Raw genomic sequence first — 23,231 nt, 5'->3', positions numbered from 1 at the left:
AACCACCGACGTCTACTTGATAAGTTTGTAGCCTATATAGTATATACACTTTTAGTGTCCAAAATCATTGGAACATGTTAATTTGTTGGGACATGTCCAAAATGTCATAAGTTTTGTTTCTTAATCTACTCTCGTTATCGCTTGGGTTTTCCACATTACATATAGTTACATATAGTTAAATTACTACTTTCGCACTATTATCTGACTCTGTCACATAAATATTGCATAAGCCACAGTTAAGTCTCTGAGAGCAAAGCTTTGTATACACCAAAATACAAAAACGCATAATTTTGTTTTCCCTTGCAAGATTTTACCAAGCCAAACAGCTTTTTTGGCTTGAGTTTGTTTCTTCCTAGTGCATGTGCCACAAACAAACCCAAACCAAAGAAAAAAAAGGAAAATAAGAGAAGAGAAGAGAAGAGAGACAAGTACGTACATAAACAGCCAAAGTTTAATGTCAAGATTCAAGCTTTAGAGATACAACACGAGACTGTCGGTTGCGTTTAGCTGCCTTAACAAAGACTACCGAGAGACAAGACGGTGCCCACCACGGCCGTCGGACTCTTTGCTCACCTTTCAAGCAAGCCACTGTCAAATAAAACACACAGTTATTTCCTTAGTAAAGTTCATGCAGCGAGTAAAGATGAGAGGAGGAAGAGAGGGAGAGAGAAAGAGAACCTTTAATCCTTCTGAGTTCTTTACAGAGGGTGATGAAGTCTCCCCACTTCATGTGATGCCTCCTTATGAAGTGAAGGATCTGTTCGGTTGTAAACACAGACATGCTTTCTAGATATTCTCCATTGACACCATTTTCTTTGAAAATCTGGCGGTAGCCCCCAAGGTTTATCTCCTCGAGCCAAGACCCGACATCCTGAAGAAAAAGAACAAAGATTCTCATCTATCTACAGGAATCTCAGCTTTACAAATGAGCAGCAGAATATATATATAGCATCTGACCGAACAAAACCAATCAGCAACAAGTAACATCCAGCTTCTCTATATGAGTGGACTAACTCTAATTTTATCTATTGCAGAGCAACTTAAAAAATAATTTTCATATCAGGTAATCATCAGCTAATCTTCATCCAGTATTCACCCTTTCCAGGATATTTCTCTTTGATTGAAAAGCAAATCAGCAAGTGCAAACATCAATGAGCACACACCAGTGAGACACTGAGGTATAACAACTTACTGAGTATAATTTACATCATTAACAAACACAGATCTCCAATGGACTAGGGGGACAAAAAAAAAAAGACATTGTAAAGTAAACGACCACTAAGTGGGACTTGAGTTTGGTCGATTGCTAGAGGTAACACAGTAATTGCAGGGATGTAATAACAATCAAAGGTGGGATTACACGATTAAGGTGAGATTTGTTCTTGGAATAAACCACCAGAATACCAAAAAGAGTAAAAAAAAAAAAGAGAAAAACAAAAGTATGGATCAATAAAGATGTCCCAGTTGTGAACGAGTAACTGGATCTCCAACAAACAAAAAACATAGGAGCAAACATACCTGAGAATCAGATCAAAGTGGATTGAATTCATTAGTAAAAGGGCTAAAAATTGAGTGAATTCAGATAAAAAAAAGGCTGAATGAATGAATAACAAGGAATCTGCAATAACAGGTCTAATTGAAGTGGCTCAATCAAAGAAGCAAGCCGGATTGAATTGATGATTAAAACAAACAAAGGTGAATAAGAAAACAAAAGAGAGGGAGAGATAGAGACCTCAACAGTCCAGATGAAGAAATCAAGAGGCTCAGGAGGATGATCTCTGCTCATCCTCGTTTGCTCTGCACAAAAGTCCCAATACAATTCACCATAAAGCATTTTTTTTTTTTTTTTTGGTAGTTGTTGTTTACACAGAGTGGGAATCAATTCGAGAAAAAAACCGAAATCATTTCTCAATTCTGATTGATGAAGAAGGAAATGAAAAGGGGGGAAAAGACCTACCGAAGCGACAGCTGTGTGTGAGAGAGAGAGAGATCCGAAATTTAAGCTCTCTTTGATCTGGGTGACATAAAAAAAAAAAAAAAAAAAAAAACCCAGCTTTTGATTTTCTCGGGAAACCAACGGAGATAGAGATAGAGATAGAGAGAGAAGAACGGGATTCAGCGAACTTACAGTGCAAAATGCGTGATTTTTGTTTTTCTAGGGTTCCAAGGAGAGAAGGAGAGAGATGATGAGAGGGACAAATGGGTCCACGAAGTAAAAGTGTGCTTTTACTCTCTTTTTCTTCTATTACACACGCTCCTCTCCCGCCACCACGCGCCACCGTCTCTTCCGTACCACGACCATTTTTAGTATACAATCCTTTTCTATTTTTCCTTTTTTTGGAAAGATATCTTTTTTTTTTTTTACATATATGAATTTACCCACAAGATTATCAAAAGTTTTAATCTTTCTATGTTTACCAAATAAAACCAGATTCACATATCAATTTGTCTATTGTTTTATGATGTAACAAACTCTCACATATAATATTATTATCTTTGACTCTCTTTTTTTTTTTTTTTTTTTTTCCAGTAATGAAACAAAATTTTAGCTAGTGGACACTAACAATAAAGAGAAATAAATCATCATCTTCTTCAAACTACTATTTAGTTAAGCTTATTATATACATTTTGCAATTTTTGCCTTTAAATCGTTATTCTATTTCTAGTCTAGTCACAATCAAAATGGATTTCTAATGGAACGTCGAAACCGATGTTAGATGACTAGTAGTACTAACAAATACTGTATCACTGATATGATGATTTCATCGAAATACACTTTCATTCGTTTTATATTTGGAATCTCTCTTCTACATATTTTTTTTTGCTCCTTTTTCTTTTTGTTATGTACTATATATCATAACATCATCGAGATGATAAACGACTACCAAATTGACTTTGTCAGCTGTAACCAAAGAGTGAGTGAAAACGAAGATATGAAGATGGGAAACAAATGGTTAAATTGGGAGTTTTGCATAAAACAGTTGATTGTTCCCAAGTCATATTACAAAACCCAAAGTTGAGATACACGTGACCAACACCGGTCACACACACATTTGACCTTTGAGCTCAATCATGGACCACCAATCTTCTCTTCTTTCCAAGTCCATTCAATCTTCTGCTGACCTCATCTCATCTCTCTTTTCTCCTCCCAAAATATCACAAATCCTTTTGTAACTTGTTTTGTCTTTTCACTTTAAATAGAGAGATCCAAGAAACACAATGCATTCACAAGTAAGTAGGAACTCCCTTCTTTTAACGAACGTGATATAACGTTTACTATTATGGCAAAAAGATATAACACCTTTTCTAACACACAAGACAAAGCATGGGACATTTGAACAGAGGAAAAAGGATTTTGATTAGCTAATCTGTTCTGACTTCATTATAGATTTTCCACAGGTACAAATATGATTAATCCCTTGCAAACATGTTCTATCTTGAAACTTTACTTATATGAAACCCAAAGTCAAGATTCGTCTTCGCAGGCCTCTGCAGCTGAAATCTCTGAATCAAGTTTGCTCATCAGAGTCTCTGTCACATGCTTGGCCACAGAGATCATGTCAAGGATGACGCTTGGGTCTAAGCCAGACCCGCCTCGTTTGGTTAACCCACAGATGTGGCCTACCCTATTCACAGATATCGATACAGCTGAGCTCATCTGAGACTCCTCTTCTGCTGTTGCATCAACTATGTAATGCGTTCCCACCTGGAAAAACCCATGTATATGCATTTTAACATGGATGGCACAAGACTAGTGAAATTTACTTAAGGAGATAGAGGTCAATGTGAATCAAGAGATCTGAGATGTGATTTACTTTTGTTAACGTGACTATGACTGGGACACTGGAAGTGTCAAATTGTAGATACTCTTCGTCGCTGATGTCAATCTCTGGTTGCTCATCATCTGCCACTTCAGCTGAAACATTGACTTTTGGGATGGCCGTGTTGGTTAAAGCAGCCTGCAGGAGCATTAGTCAACAAGTGCATTAAAGCATGCATTCAGCCTTGAGGAAAGATGACTTTTGGGTTTATTAAACTATCAATTTACAACATATCATAAAGCTACGAAACCACTTAAGACAAATCAATTGAACTAATCTTAAGATATTTTTAATGAAAGACCTGTTCCCATTCTTTTTTCCTAATTCTGAGGCATTTCCATTCTCTTAATCTTGATTGATGGGAATAAACCTAGGACTAAGAGTTGAGAGAGAAAACCAAACACATATCACAAGAATTACCTTAATGGCAGCACCCAGGGCATCCAATAGATTCCCATCTGAACTAATGACAAGGCCATCAATATAAAGGTCCCAGCAAACTTTTCCTTCTTTTATCAAAAGCGAAGATAAATTTATTCCAGCGCCTGTTACCAAAAATGAAGTGCCATAAACATTACAAACTGAAAGCGTAACAATGCACCACAGATAAAAAGAACATTGCACAAACATGATTACTGACCTGCTCCACTTTTCCCACCCAGAAGACATCTTTGAAGAGCCAAAGCAAGCTCAGAAGACAATTCTTCACCTCCTCTCCCCTAAGCAACAATAGATCAGAAAGAATCAGCCGCTTAGAGACCTTAGCAGCATTGAGTTTGGGGAATCCAAAGAAAAGCTCTGATATCCAAAATCTCAGTTCAAATAGTAAGAGAAACACCAAGAGAACAGATGTGACAAGTGCTTGATAGAACCAAAACCAGGCAGTATCATAGAAAAAAGCTCACCCCAAATGTCGGTTCTGCTGTTGGACTGCAATCAATGAAAACTGCAACCTTTCCTTTATCAGGTTGGAGCGAACTTGGCCTCCCAATTTCAGCCTGCAATTGCACAAGTTAACTGGGTTAACATTTACAAGACTACAAGAGAACCGTAAAACGTCCCCTGCAACAATGGAGAGTAGGGAACAAAGGAAGTACGCACCTTTACACTAGCAATCACATCGGTTCCACCAATCTTAACTCTCGCTGAACCATTAGCCTAGAGCCAACAAAAACAAGAGAAGAAGCATAACTGTGTAAAACAACTAGGAAGCAAAATTGAGAAGCGGAGGAGCTCTCTGAGATTTACAGTTACCTGCGGAATCACACCAGTTTCAACATAGATAGGTCGGTAAGTCAATCTTTTGCGACCATCAGTTCGAAGATCTTGAGCAATCCCACCTTTAACAAAGTGTTGCTCCCCAATAGAAAGCCCCACCATTGATTACTACATAGAGATCAACACAACATCAGCTTCAGAAACCAATTAGATCAAATGCTGAAGTACATATATCTACCGGAATTATAAACTTCGAGGTTCACGGATTGATGCTAGGGTTTAATAAACAGCTCAAATAAAAAAGTACACATCTTTATACAGCACAATCAAAACCCATTAATCTTCTTTACCTTCCTCAGAAAATTCAATAGAAGACACAACACCCTGGGAATTCTCCGGCGACAGTAGCAGCAACTTTGGATTGGTTAGGTTAAGAGACGCTACAAGGAAACTGACAACTGCCGTAGGGTTTAATGATGGCGTGAACATAATTATTGACACTTGGTAAGGGTAATTTAGTCTTTTTCTGACTTATCATTTTTTCCAACCTCTCTTCTGGTTTCTCAATCAGCCGGGAGGAAGTGCGAAGCTTGGTAGTGCCGATGGGTCGTTCGAAACTAGCATCTCGTCCTGCTGCTGATGCAGACTTGAATCCCGGGTTCGTAATAAAGTTTCATTCTTTATCCGTTTTAGCTCGAATTCTTCTAGGGTTTTCTCTTCTCAATTGAAAACACTTTCAATCTCTTGTATTTGCTGTGTTTGATTCTCCGAAGCGGAGTTATATTGGTTCTTGTGGGTTCTTGGTTTTGACACTGCTTCATTCGCTTGTCTTTATCCTAAATTTGGTGGATTTATGATGTTTCAGAAAATCGAAAAGGAAGAAGATATCCACGGGTTCCGATAATGCAGGAGCTTCAGTTCCCACCGGTATGTTTCCATTTACTGAGCAATTAGATGTGATGCATTGATGTATTATGAAGCTCCGTTTTTCCAAAAGTTGTCACATTTTTGGATATTTCAATAAGTGCTTGACGTTTATAGTCATTCCCATATACAAAATGTAGGAGGTGAAGCTGGGAATGAGAGGAAAGCTGGCCTTTACTGTTGTAACTATTGCGATAAAGATCTGTCTGGTTTGGTTCGTTTCAAATGTGCTGTTTGTATGGACTTTGACCTTTGTGTGGAATGCTTTTCTGTCGGCGTTGAGCTTAGTCGCCACAAGAACAGTCATCCATATCGGGTTATGGTTAGTTTCCAACTTCGAGCACTACTTTTGAATTTCAACCGAACGCTCTTTCAGATGAATAAGAGTAACTGGATAGTTATTGTGTTTTAAACAAAGAAAATGTTGTATGGTTGTGTTTCTGTTTGTGAGGAATCTACCCTTCTCTGTGACAGGACAATTTATCTTTTCCGCTTGTTACTTCTGATTGGAATGCCGATGAAGAGATACTCCTTCTTGAGGTAATCGTTAAATTGTTTCTAATCTCATTTTGTTTGGATAGAGGGTTTTAGCTGACTATTTGGAAGTATATCTATTGTATTAGGCCATTGCGACCTACGGGTTTGGGAATTGGAAAGAAGTTGCAGACCATGTTGGCAGTAAGACTAAGATAGAGTGTAGGGATCACTTCAATTCAGCATACATGCAATCACCGTTCTTTCCACTTCCGGTAAACACTGATGAAAACTAGTGATCTTTAGATAGTTGACCCTAGCTCTTTTATTTACTCAAACTCCTCACTTTGTAGGACTTGTCCCATACAATTGGAAAGGGCAAAGAGGAGCTTCTTGCTATGAGTAAAGAGCATGATGTAAAAACAGGTCAGCTTTGAATATATTAGTGGAGGTTGCTTTTCTGATTTTGAACTATTATATTGACCTAAGGAGGAAACTGAGCTCATTTTCTGTTTTTCACAGAAATACCTGCACTTGCGAGGCTATCTCCGAAAGAAGAGTTACCTATGTTAGCTGAAATCAAGTATATACTGATGTTTTTAACAATGATATATCTACGTAGACAATGTTGAATGCTCTTTTTTTTTAATCCTTTTCTGTTTCAATGGGCAGACACAAAGCTTCAGGGAAGGAAGATGCAATAGATCAACCTTTGACTGCCTTAGCTGGAGGTATGTGACACTTCTCATGAAATACTTTTATCTATAGAAAATTCTAGTTGTTTTTGGCTCTTAGATTTGTGGTTAAGAAGCAATCATCCGTCTTTCGTAATTGGACCTCATATATTATCTTGTCCTTGGTTCCAAATGTAAAGTAATGCTTTTTTTGGACAGTCAAAAAGAAAGTCAATGTACCACAGGCTAAGGACATCACTAAGTTGGAAGGTATGTATATATTGGAACAAGTTGTATGCAAAGTGATAGTTGAAGGGAACAAATACTAAATGTACTTAAAACAGAAATGTAGAAACTAAAAGTAGTTATTGGCCCTTGTGTCTCAGCTGCAAAACAACAATCTGATAGGAGTGTGGGGGAGAAGAAACTGAGGCTTCCTGGAGAGAAAGTTCCATTAGTAACAGAGTTATATGGCTACAATCTAAAGAGGGAAGAATTTGAGATCGAACATGACAACGATGCTGAGCAACTGCTCGCTGACATGGAATTTAAGGATTCTGACACGGATGCTGAGCGTGAACAGAAGTTGCAGGTTCTTCATATTTACTCGAAAAGGTACACTTGTTACAGGAACATACATTGTTAATCCGAATTTTTGTCGTAAGACAATGCTACAGCCAAGATTGTTCTTTGTTGGCAGGCTTGATGAGAGGAAGCGGAGGAAGGAATTCGTTCTGGAAAGAAACTTGTTGCACCCTGATCAATATGAGATGGGCCTTTCAGCAGAGGAGAAAAAAATATATAAAAGCTGTAAAGTCTTTGCGCGGTTCCACTCCAAAGAAGAGCACAAGGAACTGATTAAGGAAGTCATTGAGGAGCACCAAATTCTCAGAAGAATCCAGGATCTTCAGGTTTGATGCTTATAATTTTACCAAACTTGAGAACTAATTACCAAGTCAATTAGGTGGGACATTAAGTTGATCTTTTGGTTCTGTTGTAGGAAGCTAGAACTGCCGGCTGCAAGACAGCTTCAGAAGCAAAGAGATTTATAGAAGAGAAGAGAAAGAAGGAAGCTGAAGAAAGTTTGCTGCTGCGACTAAACCACGGTGCACCAGGCAGTATAGCCGGCAAAACACTAAAAAGTCCAAGAGGGTTACCCAGAAATTTGCAGCCCTTTGGTTCTGACTCGTTGTCAAAGATCACGCCTCCAATAATATATAGCGGTTTGGACAATTGGGATGTTGATGGTCTCCTTGGGGCTGACTTGCTCTCTGAGATCGTAAGAACAATAATTTTCAAACTTGGTGTTTCTCATCTTATTTGTGTTTTTGTTGATTTCTTGACATTATTCCCATGATTTGAGAGATTGAAGCTGTGTGCAGGAAAAAAAGATGTGCAAGGAGACCAGAATACTGCCTGTACACTATTTGAAAATGCTAGAAATCTTAACAAGCGAGATAAAGAAGGGGCAGATAAAGAAAAAGTCTGATGCTTATAGCTTCTTTAAAGTAGAGCCGAGTAAAGTAGACAGAGTATATGATATGCTGATTCAGAAGGGAATAGGTGGCGAGTCAACATGACTCATTAGCTTCATGGTCCCTAACATGTAATTCTCAAACATATATTAGCCATGTACATATAAAGGAAGGTGATGCTGATTTTGGTTCCACATCTTGTTCTATATTAGTTTTGACAGCTTGACAATGTCTGATTGTTATCTCCTTGAATCCAGATCTTGTTTTCTAGTTTTTTTTTCATACATACAAGAAAAGCTTTTGATACAATGTTTAAAGCCAATGCCCTCTCTTGGGTTAGTACATGTTTCAGGAAAAGCCTGTTCAAGAAAACTAGATTCTTTGCTGACAAGAAACTACTCTGAATCAGAAAGTCATTTAACAACAGCGAGAACCAAAAGTTACTCTATATCAAGCTGCTAATCATAAGAAAAGCTTTACTACGGTTGCCACCATTGATTCTTCTCCCAAGGCTTGAAAACACCATCATGTGAAACATATTTCAAGTAGAAGAAAAACCCACGTAGCAACTTCAAACCTCTTTCCTTATCAACACCATCCACAAGTTTGTATTCTTTCTCGAAATCAGGGAAACTTTCTAGATAAGATTGTCCCAATTCGTCAGTCTCATAATCTGTTTCTCGTCCCTTTCGTAGTTCTCTGCATCGGGTCATTTTCCTATGAATTGATGCGTGACGATGGAGCTGCTTCAACTCTCCTCCATCATATGGTTTTTCGAGAACATCCATTAGCTCCTTTCTAAACCAACAACTACCACTATCATCATCTTTACTTACTTCATCAAGATCAACCACTTTCTTGGACGCCACAAACGGTGTGCCATCTCCATCCAAAAACGGCTTATCATCAATCGCAATTATATCAGAACCATCAGACCAAGACTCAAGATCTTGCTCAATCTTCACTTTTACTAGTGGTGGATCCGTCTCAGGGACAATTGTAGATTCGTTAAGAGTATCCAAATCAGACGGATCCTTCTGAAGATTCGCCATTCGCTTAGTTATCGTATCTCTAATTGCATCTACAAGCCATGTGAGATAGTTCATGTAATCCTTATCCACAACAGCTGCACCCTTCTCCTCATTCTTCTTCCTTCTCTCTACAAAATCTCCTTTACTCCTTGAAGTCTCATCTACATCCTTAAGCTCTGTAACTCTATTTACTCGCTCCACATGATGAACAACCCTTGCAGTCTCTGCAGCCTTAGTTTCAGAAAGCTTCCCCGTTATCCGTTCAGGAACTCTGTTGTCTAGTTGAATGGCTTCTTTAGTTCTAACCAACGGAACAGCTCTGCTTTTTAACTCGTCAGCTTTCCTCTTTCTCCCTTCAGAAACTGTGTTGCGTCTTTGACTAGTGTCTTCTTGAGTTCTAACTAACGGAACAGCAGTTGACTCTGAAGTTTTCCTAACTTTGTTGTCTCGCTGTTGGGTTTTGAGTAACGGAACAGCTTCTGAAGTCTTTGCAGCTTCTAAATCTGCGATCCTTCGTTTTCTCCGTTCAGCAAGTCTGTTGTCTCGTTGAATGTTTTCTCGGACATTAACTCTTCCAGCCTTAAACCCAACAGCACCCTTCTTCCTCTTTCCCTGTTGATAAACTCTATTCTCCATTCGATTCTCATTCACAAGCTTTGAATCACAAGTAGAGATCTTGAATTTACGACTGTCAGATCCTCCATTGTCAACTTCAAAGCGAGGGATGAAACTGTTGTCACCTCTTCTAATATGATCCAAGACCACACCGTAGTCCGTATCAACCATAACATCATCATCATCATTATCATCTTCGTCAAGACAGATAATTGATCGATTCTTTCAGACATTGCACAAGTATGCTCGCTGATTGCATTCATCATAAACCTTCTACATCCATCATCATCCATAACTGAGTTTGATACATCAACATCGTCAATCACAATGGTTTTCTTCTTCATCGCTTATTAACACTGTTAAATCGAATAGATAAACTAGAAAAAATTAGGGAACAATCATTGAAGGAAAACCCTAAAACGTTTGCGTTAAACCATAAAAGCTAAGGAAAAAGAACAAAGAAGAAACGTAGAATTAAGCATACCGTTTAGAGCGACTCGGCTTGTGAACACAACACTGAGCAAATTATTATTCTTGAAACTTAAAAGAGAGAGAAATACGAAACGGAGAGCTGAAGAAGTTAATGATATATATATAGTGATTAGGGTTTTAATGCAGATCAAGTTTTGCTTCAATAATTAAGGAAATTTTTTTTTTGTAGAGAAAGAGAATATGAAGAGACGTGATATAAGATTTGAAGAGACTTGAGAGTTAAAGAGGAGGCTATGAAAGGCTATAAATTATATCGGTCAGAGACCTAAGGATCGTAGCTAATATATCAGAATCCACGTCATATATTTTCTGTCCTCAAGAAGAGTTAAGAAAATAGAAATAACGCATAATAATAAAATAAAATAAAAAAGTAAAGTTCCACAATAATAATGCCAAAAAAAAAAGGAAAATAATTGAATTTTCTGGTTTGTGTGTGTGAGTGTGGGAAACAAGAGCATGCATTGGGTAGTTTTGTGAGTAATAAATTTAGGTTGGTGTGTGTCGCGTGAGGACCAAACTGCAACATCTTGTCAAGTCTTCCACAGAACGAGATATATTTTGAGACTAATAAAAGATATGGAAAAAAATTGATAGGGGTTAGACTACCATCACTAAAGACGCATGTACTACCGCCTGACTGAGACAGAGTGGGGTAACGGATTGAATTCAATGCTTTCATTGACAGTGAGGGTCATCAATTGATAGTTCCATAGTTCGTGTGTATCACTAAACTATGGTTGCTACGGTTTCCTATAGGATGGTTCGTCCGTTATTATTGTTTAATGAAAATTTCGACTGTTTAATTACAAAAACGTAGATAAAACAAATGCACACACACACTTCACCCAATCCAAAAGGAAAATTAAAAAACAGAAACTTCACACAGCAAGAAAGCCAAACCATACTTAGTTAGTGTTAGTACTTAGTAGGAGTGAACAAGAAGATATCATCAAGCCTGTCATTGCTTGGCGAGTTCCCACCATAAACCAACAGACCTTCCTTACCATCCCGTGATCCAGCTGCAAACGCGCACCATCCCCTAGGCCCTGGATGCTCCTCTGATCCAACTCCATCATCCCATTTCCTCCATTCCAACGTCTCCGTATCAAGCCCATAGGCGTCAGCAGTGAAACAACCTGCTCCCATATGCCCCAAGTCGCTCGGATCGATCTCCCCTCCAGATATCAGTATCTGTTTCCCTACAACAGCAGTTGAAAACACACTTCTTGCTGACGGTTTTTCGCCTTTTGTCTCAACTTCTTTCCACTCCCCTTTAGCTATGTCGAAACAGTGAACATCATCCGCTTCTTCTCCTGCAAATCCGTAGACCACCCAGATCTTTCCTTGAACAACAGCAAGCCCTGGACCACCTCTTCCTTTACAGGCTTCACCCGGAGACGGGAAGTTAATCCATTTCTGATCAGCAACGTTGTAGGCCCAAAGATCGTTGAGACGTCCTTCAACTCCGCACCCACCAAACACATACACGTTCTGAGAATCCGAGGTAATGGAGTGGTAGCTTCGGTTTTGCGGACCGGTTTCCCCTGAAGTGAGCAGTTTCCACTGGTTGGTGGACGTGTTGAAACAGTAGAGTTCGTTGAGCTCCTGGTGAGTGGCGTCCCGGCCACCAAAGAAATAGATGATGGGTCCAACTGCAGCCATGGCCACGCCTAATCTAGGAGGAGGAGCCTCCCCTGTAGCTTCCTGGATGGACCATGTCTCAGTCTCGAGGTCGAAAACGTAGAGATGGTTGTCAACGGGAACACGAGGTTGGAACTCGCCACCAAAGGCATACACTTTGTTTCCCACAAGTGCTATGGCATGCGAGCTTCTTGCTCCAGGTCCAGTTCCATTCTGTTTAAGCTGATCACATAGAAAACAGAGAAGAAGAAAACAACAATACAAAGATTAATTCTTTTAAGTACTAGACAAGGATGATATTAAGCTTGAAATCGATAAGAGCAGACAAAAACAACTATGTGAGAGGAGTTAAGTCAGCACATGAGTAGTCAATTCCATAAGGACAAAGTAATCTTCCACTAGTACAATAGTCATCTAATAGTACTTGATCAGAGAGGCACAAAGAATGAGATTTTAATTGTAGAACCAAATTATCAATAAAGATGGGGAAGAGTTCCATTGATTGATGATCAAAAGGATCATCACAGCAACAACTTACTGAGAAAACTGAGTCAGTCAGATGACCAGTGAATGTAAGATATCTCTGTTCAAGTCAATTGTAAATAAAACAACAAGCAAATTACAAATGATGCAATACTTGAATCATCTATTAGAATAAGTATTAGTGGAAAACAATCAGAAACAGACAAAGAGTTGAGTCAGCATGCAAATACTCAATTGGACAATGGCAAACTCATCATCCACTAATCCAAAAACTAGGTGATTAACAAAAGATAAACGATTCAAATACTTAAATGTAATGACGATTACAATATTAAAACCTTACAATAGTAGAATTATCAATATTAAAACTCTAATCGAAATTAGAGTTTTCAAAGGCCGCCAGTATCGTACGATTCAATAAGAATTGAACAATCTGGGGGTTTGTATCCGATGAACCCCCAGATTCGTATATAAGAGAAGAGAGAGATAATAAACCTGAACCCATTTGCCTTGCATAGGAGTCGCTGCCATCGTTGCTCTGCTGCAAATTAGTATATTTACCACTGAGTGCCTCCTCGTTTTAAGACCAATTTTGTTCTTGTGAGGTTTCTCTTTCTCCTCTTTTGCTTTGTGTCCGTCTCTCTCTATTTAAGGCCCAAAGAGAGGGAAAAAGGAATCTTTCTTTTTTTCTTTAGATACCTCAATATATATATATATATTTTTTTAATTTTTTTGCAAATATTATTCTTTTTATCAAAAAAACGACAAAGTGAACTTTAATAAAACGGCATGGAAGGAAACCAAACACACAAGCGGCATGGAATTTGCAGTATCATCACAATTTGGTAAGGATTAGGGTCTAATCAACTTCACAATTCATTAGATTTCAAGCTACAGTAGCTCCAACAAACAACCATTATGGTTTAATTATTAGAAAAAGTTTCAATTTTTTTTAGCTCCATTATTATTATTATTATTTTTTTTAATAACCAAAACAAATATTGGTGATCTAATAATGGGCTCCGTACGGTCCTTTTGGTCCACGGGCTTCTAATATACACACATCACATATCCTCTAACCTCTAGTCATACGGTGGTGTAATGTCGAGTTTAGTAAATAAACAGTTTTCCAGAAATTTAAGACAGAACAAAGCGGAGCAGCAACTAACTAACTGGTCCAACAACATACTCAAATCTGGACAAGTTTCCATAGAGATTAGAGAGAATCATCCATCCGAATCTAGGGAGGGTTACTTCCTTCCCCAAATCTAATCTCCCTAGATTGGTTTCAGTACCAACACCGTAAGTTTCATGCAATTCCAGCTCGCCGACTTTGTTGTCTTAACTTGAATTCAGACTTTATTGTGCCATTTTCTCTCTATAACTTGAATCCATGGATTTGATTTGTGTATATTTAGACAAACAAAAAGATTCAATCTTTAACGAAAGCTAAAAGCTTTATATATTGATTGAATTAGGTCTAGATGGTAAACAAGAAACATCGTTGTTCTGGAGATGGTGGTTTCAGCGATACCTATACATGTGACTTAGAACTAAGAGTCAAAAACTCTAACGGCTTCCTTCCGCCCTCTCCTCCTGACTCCCCTGTCCTCAATTCCCCCGAGAATCTGGACTCCACCCCCATCGCTGCTGCTGCTGCTGCTTTCGATGATACACCAACCTTGTCCAAGACTAGGAAGAAGCGTAAGGCTACGCTGTCTCCTTCATATGCTCCTTCTGATTCCAAGAGACTCTGGAGTAAACATGACGAGCTTGTCATTTTAAAGGTTTCTACTTTTCTTTGCTTTCAGCTAACCTGGCTGCTTATTACTTATTCTTTCCTTTTACTCGTTGTGGAAAAGGGCATTGTTGACTACCAGAACAAGACAGGACTGGACTACCGTTCTGATTCAGCTGCATTCTTTGAGTATATCAAAGATGGCATTGACGGTATAGTCTCAAAGGATCAGCTCATGAATAAGATCAGAAAGTTGAAGTCTAAATTCCGAGATAGTTCGGTTAAAAAGCCTAGCTTTACTAACCCTCAAGATTCTGAAATTTTTGACTTGTCCATGGCAATATGGGGCAAAGTTAAACCTGGATGTGTTGATGACAGAGCTAAGAGGACCAGGAGCAAGGTAAGTCAGGGTTTCATTCACCTTCTCCTAATATATTCATTGGTGTTATAGTTGTTGCCCTCATCAATATTCTGAGTTTGGTTGCTCATCAATCTTCTGAGTTGTGTTATAGAATTAGTTTGGTTGCTCAACTTGCTTGATGACTCAAAAGGTAAATTGAGTTGATTTTGTATGTATTATAAGGTTCAGGCTTTCGTGGAACACGAGGTGGTGACAAACGGTGAACCAGAGAATGATGATAGATTAGCAGAAGGTGACACTTTTGACAAAAATGCTGACAAGAATACGGAGAATGAGAATGGTGGGAAGAGGAGTGAGGAAGATGGAGCAATGACAAACGGTGAACCAGAGAATGATGATGGCGCTGCAAAAGGCGGCTCTTGTGACGAAAAATTACCCTCTGAAAGTGTCGAGAAACGTGTGGAGAAGGGGAGTGAGGAAGAAGATGGGGCTGCTGATGATGAGCTGTGTGCTTTACAAGACGCGCTTGAGACGACAATGTTTCAGCATATAGGGAACAACGCACAGAAGCAGATGCTACAGAAGTTGAAGACCATTAGAGCCAAGGAAAGGAAAGAGCTGAGCGGTGAATGGAAATCATTACTTGTTCAAGAGGCGCTATTGAAGAGCAAGAAGTATTCGTTTACGGCCAAACTCGCAAATGCAGCATTTCATAATTAGGTAGAAGAAACTAGTGTGATGACTGATGAGTAATGACTTCCAAAAGTAGTTGGGTGGGTAAAACATCGCTTTCTGGAACTTGTCTATGATCCGATCATGGTGAAGCGTCACAACTTTTGTTAATATGCTATTGTGCAGTAAAACCGTAGTTGTTTTGTTTTGCTTTTTCTATACAAAAATTTCCGTTTTATTTGGTTTTAAATGAGTACAAAAATACCCAATTATATATCCTTTAATTTTTTTTTTTTTTAAATCTCTTTAGGGGAGAACCGCTTATAATAAGCGTACTCTGTGTCCAACTGTGCCACACAAAGAACGTGAGAAGGAGAAGCTGGACACGCACCTTTTATTTTCCTTAAGTTTGGCACTAAAAGTTACAAAAGGTTCCTTTCATCATTGTCCGATCAAAGTCCAATTTTTTTTCCTATTTACGCAACAAATTACGATAAAAAGGTACGAAATTTAATTCAAGAGGAAGGAAGGTGGAAAAACAAATTCGGTGGAACAACACACGTTTCATAAGGACGACACCATCACGCAACTTAGTCCTCTCTGTTCCTCTCTACTTAATTAGCCGATTTTACAGATTAAAATATCTGGGTCTGGGTTGTTTTCTGTCTCACCAGTCAACCCGATTCAGGGCTCAAATAAAGGTTCCATTTTTCTTAGTTTATACGTCTGTAATTTGTTTGCGTTTCTCAATTATACTTGGTTATTTCTTCTGGTCTGGGTTCAGGAAAAAAATTTGCCTTTTTTTTTTCAATCTTTTTGTACAATGAATTGAGTTCCTCTTGCTTCTGTATAAGTATGTGTTACTACTGTCCTCTGATTGTTTATATTTTGTTCATGGCTCTAAGAATCGTTGTGATTCTCTTATCTTTAGGAGTCGATGGTTTGTTTACAAGAGGTTTTTTAAGTATCATGTATTGGAGTTCTGTTACCATGCCTTTTGTGTTGTTTATATCTTTTTTTTTTTTTTATATTAAGATCATACAAATGATGCGTGTTGCATTATTGAATTTTATGGATCCAGCTGAATCTCTTTTATTGAATTTTTGTTCTTTGTTTTTTGTCTGTTCAATAGGTTGTATTGTAGCTTAGGTGGAAATGGCGGCGTTATTAGCTTCTCAGAGCTGCTGCTATGGCAGTGAGACCTCAAGAACCACCAAAGCTATTGGTTTCAGTAGCTCTCTGGAGAATCTTTTCACTGGTGAAGCCATTCAGTGTTATGGAAGCAAGTCCAAGAGATTTCGTATTGAGATGAGACAATCCGGAACGCCTTCAAAGGTTGGAATCAATGGACGTGCAGTCAAAATGGTTCCCGCGAGTGAGGTGATGAAAAGGAAAGATGGTGTGAATAATGTAAACAAAGTGAATGGATCAGCGGAGAAAGTTGTTAATGGAGCGAGTTTGGTTAGTATTAGAAATAGTAATGGTGCTTCAACAAATTTGGTTAAGGTACCAAAGAAACAACCAGAATCTTACCTTCCTCCACCGGTTGAAGGAGTTAGAGTTCTTCCTTCTGATGAAGGTTTTAGCTGGGCTAATGAGAACTATAGCGCATTTCAACGTAGTATTGATGTTTGGTCCTTTGTTTTATCCCTGAGGATTCGTGTCTTGTTTGACAATGCAAAATGGTCGTACATTGGAGGATTCACAGAAGAAAAACAAGTAAGAAACCTTTCCTTATTTCTAATCTCATAGATTGATTGAGTTTTCAGATTTGCCTACTGTTATATACCAGTTTTTTTTTGTTTCTTCTTCTTAACACCTGTTGTTATAAAATCAGAAAATCCGAAGAAGAGAAACAGCTTCATGGTTGAGAGAGAGTGTATTGCAACTTGGTCCAACGTTTATCAAACTGGGACAGTTGTCTTCAACGAGGTCGGATTTGTTTCCACGTGAATTTGTGGATGAGCTTTCCAAGTTGCAGGTACATTGCTATTTTGAATTCATGCATTAATTTAGATTCCCTTTGCGTTTTCTTACTGTTCTTTTAAACTGGTTTTCAGGATAGAGTCCCGGCTTTCTCTCCAGAGAAAGCAAAGCGTTTCATTGAGGCCGAACTTGGGGCTCCTATTAGTGTAATGTATAAAGAATTTGAAGAGCAACCCATAGCTGCAGCTAGCCTTGGTCAGGTATTTGACACTTAGCCACACCCTCAAGCACGCCTACTTGCTTATCTTTTGTTTTTTGAATTTCATCTACATATTGATGTTTGTATCATAATTTCCAAAGTGTATTCCTTTAGGTACATAGAGCTGTATTGCACAACGGCGAGAAAGTGGTAGTGAAAGTACAAAGACCCGGACTAAAGAAACTGTTTGATATTGATTTAAGTATGTAGTTACAAGTTCTGAGTTATACAGTAGAATACTTGCATGGGTGCTTGAGAATTGCTGAAAATGAATTTACTTTCCTATCAGAAAATTTGAAGCTGATTGCTGAGTATTTCCAAAAGAATGAATCATTTGGCACAAACGATTGGGTTGGAATTTATGAAGAGTGTGCCTCGTAAGTCTTTTTTATAACTTTAATACGTAGCAACTTGTGGCTCTAAACCATGTAGGGCTGATATCTCCTTTGGTTTCAGAATCTTGTATAAAGAGATTGACTACATAAACGAAGCTAAGAATGCCGACAAATTCCGGAGAGACTTCCGGAATATAAGCTGGGTCCGAGTACCTGTAAGTTTCATTTGCTAAACCAAAACCTATGATATTAAATTCCTATGTTGTGTGGTATATGAAACAGTAACACTTTCTGTTTATCTTATTTACATCCGTAGTTGGTCTATTGGGATTACTCTGCCATGAAGGTCCTGACTTTGGAGTATGTGCCAGGTTTGTGTTGAAACTATCCAATACATTGGTTTGTTTGATAAACAATGTCGCAGTATTAACTCTCTTATTGATTGGTGCAATTAGGTATCAAGATCAACAACTTAGACGCCTTAGCGTCACAGAGTTTTAACCGTTCTAGAATCGCATCACGAGCCATTGAAGCTTATCTTATCCAGGTCAGTAATAATATAGCAACACTTTGACTGGATTCATAGTCCTTTGGTTCAAACTTATGTTTATGGTTTGGCTATTTTAGATACTTAGAACGGGCTTCTTTCATGCGGATCCGCACCCGGGAAATCTTGCAATTGATGTAGATGAATCGATCATTTACTATGACTTTGGCATGATGGGAGAGATCAAAACATTTACTCGGACGAGATTACTTGATCTCTTCTATTCTGTTTATGAAAAAGATGCGAAAAAGGTATATTTTCTTTCAAGGGTTTGATCTCGAACTGATAAATAATAAAACTAACCAAATGTTCTTACAGGTCATGAAAAATCTGATAGATCTTGAAGCACTTCAACCCACTGGAGATCTTTCATCGGTAACACTACAGTCTCTCTCTTTCTCTATGCGAGAAGTTTATATATGTAAAGCTCATTTGGACTTTGTACTTGTTTTTGTTAGGTAAGGAGATCTGTTCAGTTTTTCTTGGACAACCTATTAAGCCAATCACCAGATCAGCAACAGACTTTGGCAGCTATTGGAGAGGTACCGAACAAAACTGTGCCTGAAAACAAAGCTGAGCTCTTTCTCAAGCTATATATGATAGTGTTACCATGTGGTTCTTAAATTTCAAAAATTTCTTATTTCTATGGCAGGATCTGTTTGCAATTTCCCAGGATCAGCCATTCCGTTTCCCATCTACTTTCACCTTTGTCATCCGAGCATTTTCCACACTTGAGGGTGCCTATTCAATCTGATCTTAACCTTTTTTTTCTTAAAATCTACCACAAGTCTCACCATATAGCTTTTTGATGTTGCAGGTATTGGTTACATCCTTGATCCAGAATTTTCTTTTGTGAAGGTTGCTGCTCCTTATGCACAGGTTCGTACCTCTTTTCTCTGCTCAACACCCAATTATTTATTAATCACCTCTCTACATTTTTCGATTAGTGTGTCAACTCTCATGAATATCGACAAAAACAGGAACTCCTGGATTTAAAACAAAGGCAGCGCTCGGGAACTCAGCTTGTCCAAGAAATAAGGAAGCAGGCTGACGATGTAATGCTTTCGCTCGTATTTTACTGTCGTTTCTCTATTTTTTTCTTCTGTTCTTTCTATATGTACTAAATTCAACTTTAAAACCTTTACAGGCCAGGTCTTCTACTCTGTCAATGCCATCCCGAGTACAGCGAATAGAAGAGTTTGTGAAAGAACTCGATTCAGGCGACCTAAAACTACGTGTTCGGGTTCTTGAGGTAAAGTCAGCTTCGTCATGGTTTAATCACCCCGACATAGTTGGTATTAGAGTAAAGCAGATTTGTCACGGTTTTTGTAATAGCAAGAGATACTCACTGTGGAATTTGTTTGTTCATATTGGTTCAGTCGGAAAGAGCAGCCCGGAAAGCGACAATACTACAGATGGCAACAATGTATACAGTTCTTGGAGGAACTCTGCTTAATATTGGGGTTACATTTAGCAACCAAGGAAGTCAGCTTGTTGCTAATGGATCTTTCGTCGCAGCAGGTATGAAAGCCGTTGTACACACGTGCATATAGAAGTATATGCAGGTATGTTTACAGTCTATGCCAAGGGTAAATAAGCTTGATAAATATCTTTCGTGCAGGTATATTCTTGGCATTGGTACTGAGGTCTATGCAAAGGGTAAGTAAGCTTGATAAGTTTGAGAAGATGATATGATGGATGGTTATTCTTTCGAATACAAATATCAGATACAGAATTGTGATGTATAGGTGGTATAGAATGTATCTTTTAGCTCAAGTTCATAATATTTATAAATTGTATAAAACTGTCTCTAATTATAAAGGGAAGGAAAGTCAAAGATATATGACAAAGTTTTCACTATAATTGTATACAACTATATATACTCTGCGTATTTTTGATAACTCTGTCTGCACCAAAACATCCACTGGAACTACATATTAATCTTCAAATTACAAACAAGTCTGCACCAAGGCTTAGCAGAGAAACTTATAAAAAAATACAGTGCTCAAGGTTTCTGGCCAAGAAGCCATGGCTGGAAGAAGAGATGGCTGTGAGCAATCTCGATGAGTTCACGTGGGTCATTCATCGTCTCATCTCTCAGCGCCTCAAGAATCGCCTCACATGAGAACTCTCTAGAAACATCATCAAAGTGTAAATCATGATTATGGTTGCAGTCCAAGTTGATCAGTTATTACAAGGTTAAAGAGATGAGAATGCTGAAAACCTTGTTATAAGAATTCTGTAGAGCATCTTTAAGATGGGACAGAGTTCAGCTGGAGTTACAGGTTTGCCCTCTTCAGGGTGTTGAAGACTTAATGAGGATTGGTTCAACAACTCGTAAAATGCTTTCACCGCAGAGACCCCCTATGAACATTACATCAAAATCACTTCATCATCAACCTTCTATATAACCAATCCAATCTATGACAACTTATTTGCAATCTTAATACTAATCAGTTTATGCTAATGTACAGAACTAAAACTTAAACATAAATGGTATATGGTATATAGATTCAGTATTTACTCACTGGCATTTATGAATATGAATCTACTATATACGGAAGGAAGTTATATGAGTTGTTCATCTTTTTGCTAATACCCTGTTTGGACAGTTGCTCTCTGGACTAAATGGAAGTTACAATTTGACAAATTCTCTATACTATATGTACAAAACTTGCCAGGAAAACTTATGGGCCATAAGTTATGGCTAATTTGACAATTGAAAAATCGATCATTAGAACTATGGCGTACCTGAATCATCCCCTTGCCTTTGATGCTGTCACCCATTTCAAGGCTAAGTTCTCCTTTTGCAAGCTTCTGGCCATACCACGCATTACGACCTTTTAGTAATGTTACATAGGTATCCGCAAGCAAAGGCCCAGCAAGTTTCTCTGGCTCCTTGGCCAATAGATGTGTAATAAAAATCATCTCTGAAGTACAATGCGCAAAGTATACTGACTTACTAGTAGCACTTTCCTTAGTCAGTGTAGCCACCATTCCTATAAAGTAAAAAAACGGCAAAACAACCACTCGGCTCGTGAACTTTGACTTATGATCACGAGTTCCAATATTTTATTTCGAATCACTACCATTCAGATAAACATGTTAGACACCTGGTCTTACCTGCACCGATGGCATACACATTCTTCAAGCCACCCATTACTTCATGCGTAATGAGGTCACTATTATCCCACACTATGAAATGTGACTGCCTTAGAAACTTTCCCAAAGGCTTCCTCCATAATTCAGACCCGCAAATCCGCGCATTGGCATACTCTTTGTTATATACCTCAGAAGCAATATTAGGTCCACCAAGGTAGAGAATGTTCTCAAGAGGAATACCAGCTACAAAAGAGAATATGAGAAACAAACTGTAAAATTTTAATGACAACAACTACTGATCATACACTTTAACACCAATACTGTCAAGACATACACTCAAGCAATCTGTTGGGTAACCAATACACAATATCACCTTAACAAAAATAGAATCTTTAGTTACTCTAACGAAAACTTAGGAAGAAGATATCAAGTATTCATCTAGGAAGCAAATAAAAAAGACAATGAGAAGTGAATTTACTCGCTCGATAGATCATTTGGGTAGGAGTAACAATCCTCGGGTGAGGTTCAAACTCTGCTTCAACACCTTTAGCCAAAGAGATAATAACAGGAGCAGTAACCCTCTCTTGCCAGTACTTTCTAATCTCATTGAACACCTGAAATGTCTCAGTTGATGGTAAACCATTGATGACAATATCAGCATCCCAAACAGCTTCTTGCAGATTAGTCACAACTTTCAAAGGACACAAAGGAGTCTCAACCATATTCAAACAAAACCCATCTTTCAAAATCTCATCAGCGTATAAAACCCTATCCCCTAATCTAGCTTCCACATACTTGAGATAAGCACACCTTCTGATCAACCTCCTCAACAACTCTTCCCTCGAATTGATCACTTCGAACAAATGTTCAGCTGTGCTTTTATCTATTGCTCTCCCTCCTCTTCTCCAGATCCTCACACTAAATTTTTCCCTAAATTTGCCGTAACTTTCTTGCAACATTGCAATGAAAACACTGCCCCAAGCACCAGCTCCTACACCTACGATCCTTAACGGATCGTCATCGGCTTTGCCCATTACTCTACGAATCTCATCAAGTCTTTCTTCCACCAACCTGCTCGGAGCAGAGTTGTTGTTCGTCTCCACGGTTTCCACCACATGATCCACCATCAACAAAGCCTTACGATTTCTCTCTTCTGTAGTTCACCCACTAAACAACACAGCAAGCTATGGAACAAAATCGGAGTTCTTGTCGGATTTACCGATGCATACACTTGAAACAACCAAATGACTTTCTTTTTCTTTTTTTTTTTTCTGGAAAGTTTGTGTTTTTTTTTTTTCTTTTAATTTTCAGGTAACTTGTACGAACAAGAAAACGATAGCTGGCTTTATCTACTCTGGGCCCATTCAAACTCATGGCCATTTTTAGTTTTTTACGACTTTCTTCTCTATACCAGTTCGAACCCAGTCAAAGTTAAAAGGGACT

The 23,231-nt window shown here is 38.4% G+C and overlaps 7 protein-coding genes and 1 pseudogene across 12 annotated transcripts; 3 read left to right on the top strand and 5 right to left on the bottom strand.

Moving 5' to 3' along the window:
- Window positions 1-236: 236 nt before the first annotated feature.
- LOC104738697 (uncharacterized) lies at window positions 237-2,329 on the bottom strand. 2 transcript variants are annotated; one of them, XM_010458916.3, is made up of 5 exons: window positions 2,129-2,329; window positions 1,958-2,014; window positions 1,733-1,797; window positions 679-871; window positions 237-588 (listed from the first exon to the last, which is right to left on the bottom strand). In XM_010458916.3, the coding sequence occupies exons 3-5, from the start codon at window positions 1,784-1,786 to the stop codon at window positions 458-460; spliced, it is 378 nt and encodes a 125-aa protein (XP_010457218.1). In that variant the 5' UTR covers window positions 1,787-1,797; window positions 1,958-2,014; window positions 2,129-2,329; the 3' UTR covers window positions 237-457. The 2 variants fall into 2 exon arrangements, with proteins under 2 accessions (XP_010457218.1, XP_019100566.1); XM_019245021.2 differs by lacking the exons at window positions 1,958-2,014; window positions 2,129-2,329 and having other exon boundaries at window positions 1,733-1,849.
- A 1,004-nt stretch (window positions 2,330-3,333) lies between these two features.
- LOC104738609 (uncharacterized) lies at window positions 3,334-5,518 on the bottom strand. The gene is made up of 8 exons (XM_010458806.3): window positions 5,390-5,518; window positions 5,076-5,207; window positions 4,923-4,979; window positions 4,727-4,819; window positions 4,462-4,540; window positions 4,242-4,366; window positions 3,816-3,959; window positions 3,334-3,706 (listed from the first exon to the last, which is right to left on the bottom strand). Exons 2-8 carry the CDS (start codon window positions 5,199-5,201, stop codon window positions 3,467-3,469), a joined length of 864 nt encoding a protein of 287 aa, XP_010457108.1. The 5' UTR covers window positions 5,202-5,207; window positions 5,390-5,518; the 3' UTR covers window positions 3,334-3,466.
- Window positions 5,419-8,856, top strand: LOC104738558 (transcriptional adapter ADA2a). Its single transcript, XM_010458738.3, has 14 exons — window positions 5,419-5,543; window positions 5,611-5,697; window positions 5,905-5,966; window positions 6,104-6,285; window positions 6,438-6,503; window positions 6,587-6,712; window positions 6,791-6,863; window positions 6,960-7,020; window positions 7,110-7,168; window positions 7,331-7,381; window positions 7,498-7,726; window positions 7,812-8,022; window positions 8,112-8,390; window positions 8,494-8,856. The coding sequence occupies exons 2-14, from the start codon at window positions 5,642-5,644 to the stop codon at window positions 8,689-8,691; spliced, it is 1,653 nt and encodes a 550-aa protein (XP_010457040.2). The 5' UTR covers window positions 5,419-5,543; window positions 5,611-5,641; the 3' UTR covers window positions 8,692-8,856.
- Window positions 8,847-10,819, bottom strand: LOC104703780 (uncharacterized; annotated as a pseudogene). Its single transcript, XR_015557603.1, has 2 exons — window positions 10,717-10,819; window positions 8,847-10,588 (listed from the first exon to the last, which is right to left on the bottom strand). The product of XR_015557603.1 is annotated as an uncharacterized LOC104703780 (transcript).
- A 651-nt stretch (window positions 10,820-11,470) lies between these two features.
- LOC104738471 (thiohydroximate-O-sulfate sulfur/sulfate-lyase (nitrile-forming) NSP5-like) lies at window positions 11,471-13,535 on the bottom strand. 2 transcript variants are annotated; one of them, XM_010458664.2, is made up of 2 exons: window positions 13,344-13,535; window positions 11,471-12,587 (listed from the first exon to the last, which is right to left on the bottom strand). In XM_010458664.2, the coding sequence occupies exons 1-2, from the start codon at window positions 13,377-13,379 to the stop codon at window positions 11,640-11,642; spliced, it is 984 nt and encodes a 327-aa protein (XP_010456966.2). In that variant the 5' UTR covers window positions 13,380-13,535; the 3' UTR covers window positions 11,471-11,639. The 2 variants fall into 2 exon arrangements, with proteins under 2 accessions (XP_010456966.2, XP_087307045.1); XM_087450919.1 differs by lacking the exon at window positions 13,344-13,535 and adding an exon at window positions 12,904-13,000.
- Window positions 13,352-15,869, top strand: LOC104738348 (GLABROUS1 enhancer-binding protein). Of its 2 annotated transcripts, none has more exons than XM_010458595.3 (4): window positions 13,352-14,150; window positions 14,327-14,635; window positions 14,711-14,986; window positions 15,176-15,869. In XM_010458595.3, exons 2-4 carry the CDS (start codon window positions 14,333-14,335, stop codon window positions 15,665-15,667), a joined length of 1,071 nt encoding a protein of 356 aa, XP_010456897.2. In that variant the 5' UTR covers window positions 13,352-14,150; window positions 14,327-14,332; the 3' UTR covers window positions 15,668-15,869. The 2 variants fall into 2 exon arrangements, with proteins under 2 accessions (XP_010456897.2, XP_010456860.2); XM_010458558.3 differs by having other exon boundaries at window positions 15,170-15,869.
- Window positions 15,422-20,549, top strand: LOC104738199 (protein ACTIVITY OF BC1 COMPLEX KINASE 7, chloroplastic). Of its 2 annotated transcripts, XM_010458432.2 has the most exons (19): window positions 15,422-15,766; window positions 15,930-16,320; window positions 16,752-17,338; window positions 17,457-17,600; window positions 17,680-17,805; window positions 17,919-18,006; window positions 18,094-18,181; window positions 18,261-18,354; window positions 18,456-18,510; window positions 18,595-18,686; window positions 18,767-18,937; window positions 19,005-19,061; window positions 19,145-19,228; window positions 19,339-19,423; window positions 19,504-19,565; window positions 19,667-19,741; window positions 19,834-19,938; window positions 20,066-20,207; window positions 20,308-20,549. In XM_010458432.2, the coding sequence occupies exons 3-19, from the start codon at window positions 16,775-16,777 to the stop codon at window positions 20,379-20,381; spliced, it is 2,106 nt and encodes a 701-aa protein (XP_010456734.2). In that variant the 5' UTR covers window positions 15,422-15,766; window positions 15,930-16,320; window positions 16,752-16,774; the 3' UTR covers window positions 20,382-20,549. The 2 variants fall into 2 exon arrangements, with proteins under 2 accessions (XP_010456734.2, XP_087307011.1); XM_087450885.1 differs by lacking the exon at window positions 15,422-15,766 and having other exon boundaries at window positions 16,262-16,472.
- Window positions 20,528-23,192, bottom strand: LOC104738275 (glycerol-3-phosphate dehydrogenase [NAD(+)] At3g07690, cytosolic-like). The gene is made up of 5 exons (XM_010458494.2): window positions 22,267-23,192; window positions 21,810-22,031; window positions 21,438-21,685; window positions 20,911-21,050; window positions 20,528-20,818 (listed from the first exon to the last, which is right to left on the bottom strand). Exons 1-5 carry the CDS (start codon window positions 22,913-22,915, stop codon window positions 20,692-20,694), a joined length of 1,386 nt encoding a protein of 461 aa, XP_010456796.2. The 5' UTR covers window positions 22,916-23,192; the 3' UTR covers window positions 20,528-20,691.
- Between the last annotated feature and the right edge of the window lie 39 nt (window positions 23,193-23,231).

Source organism: Camelina sativa, chromosome 1 (assembly GCF_030686135.1).
Source record: "Camelina sativa cultivar CO46 ecotype springtype chromosome 1, ASM3068613v1".
In the NCBI taxonomy this organism is placed as follows: Eukaryota; Viridiplantae; Streptophyta; class Magnoliopsida; order Brassicales; family Brassicaceae; genus Camelina; species Camelina sativa.
This window is presented reverse-complemented; position numbering and strand designations above follow the sequence as displayed.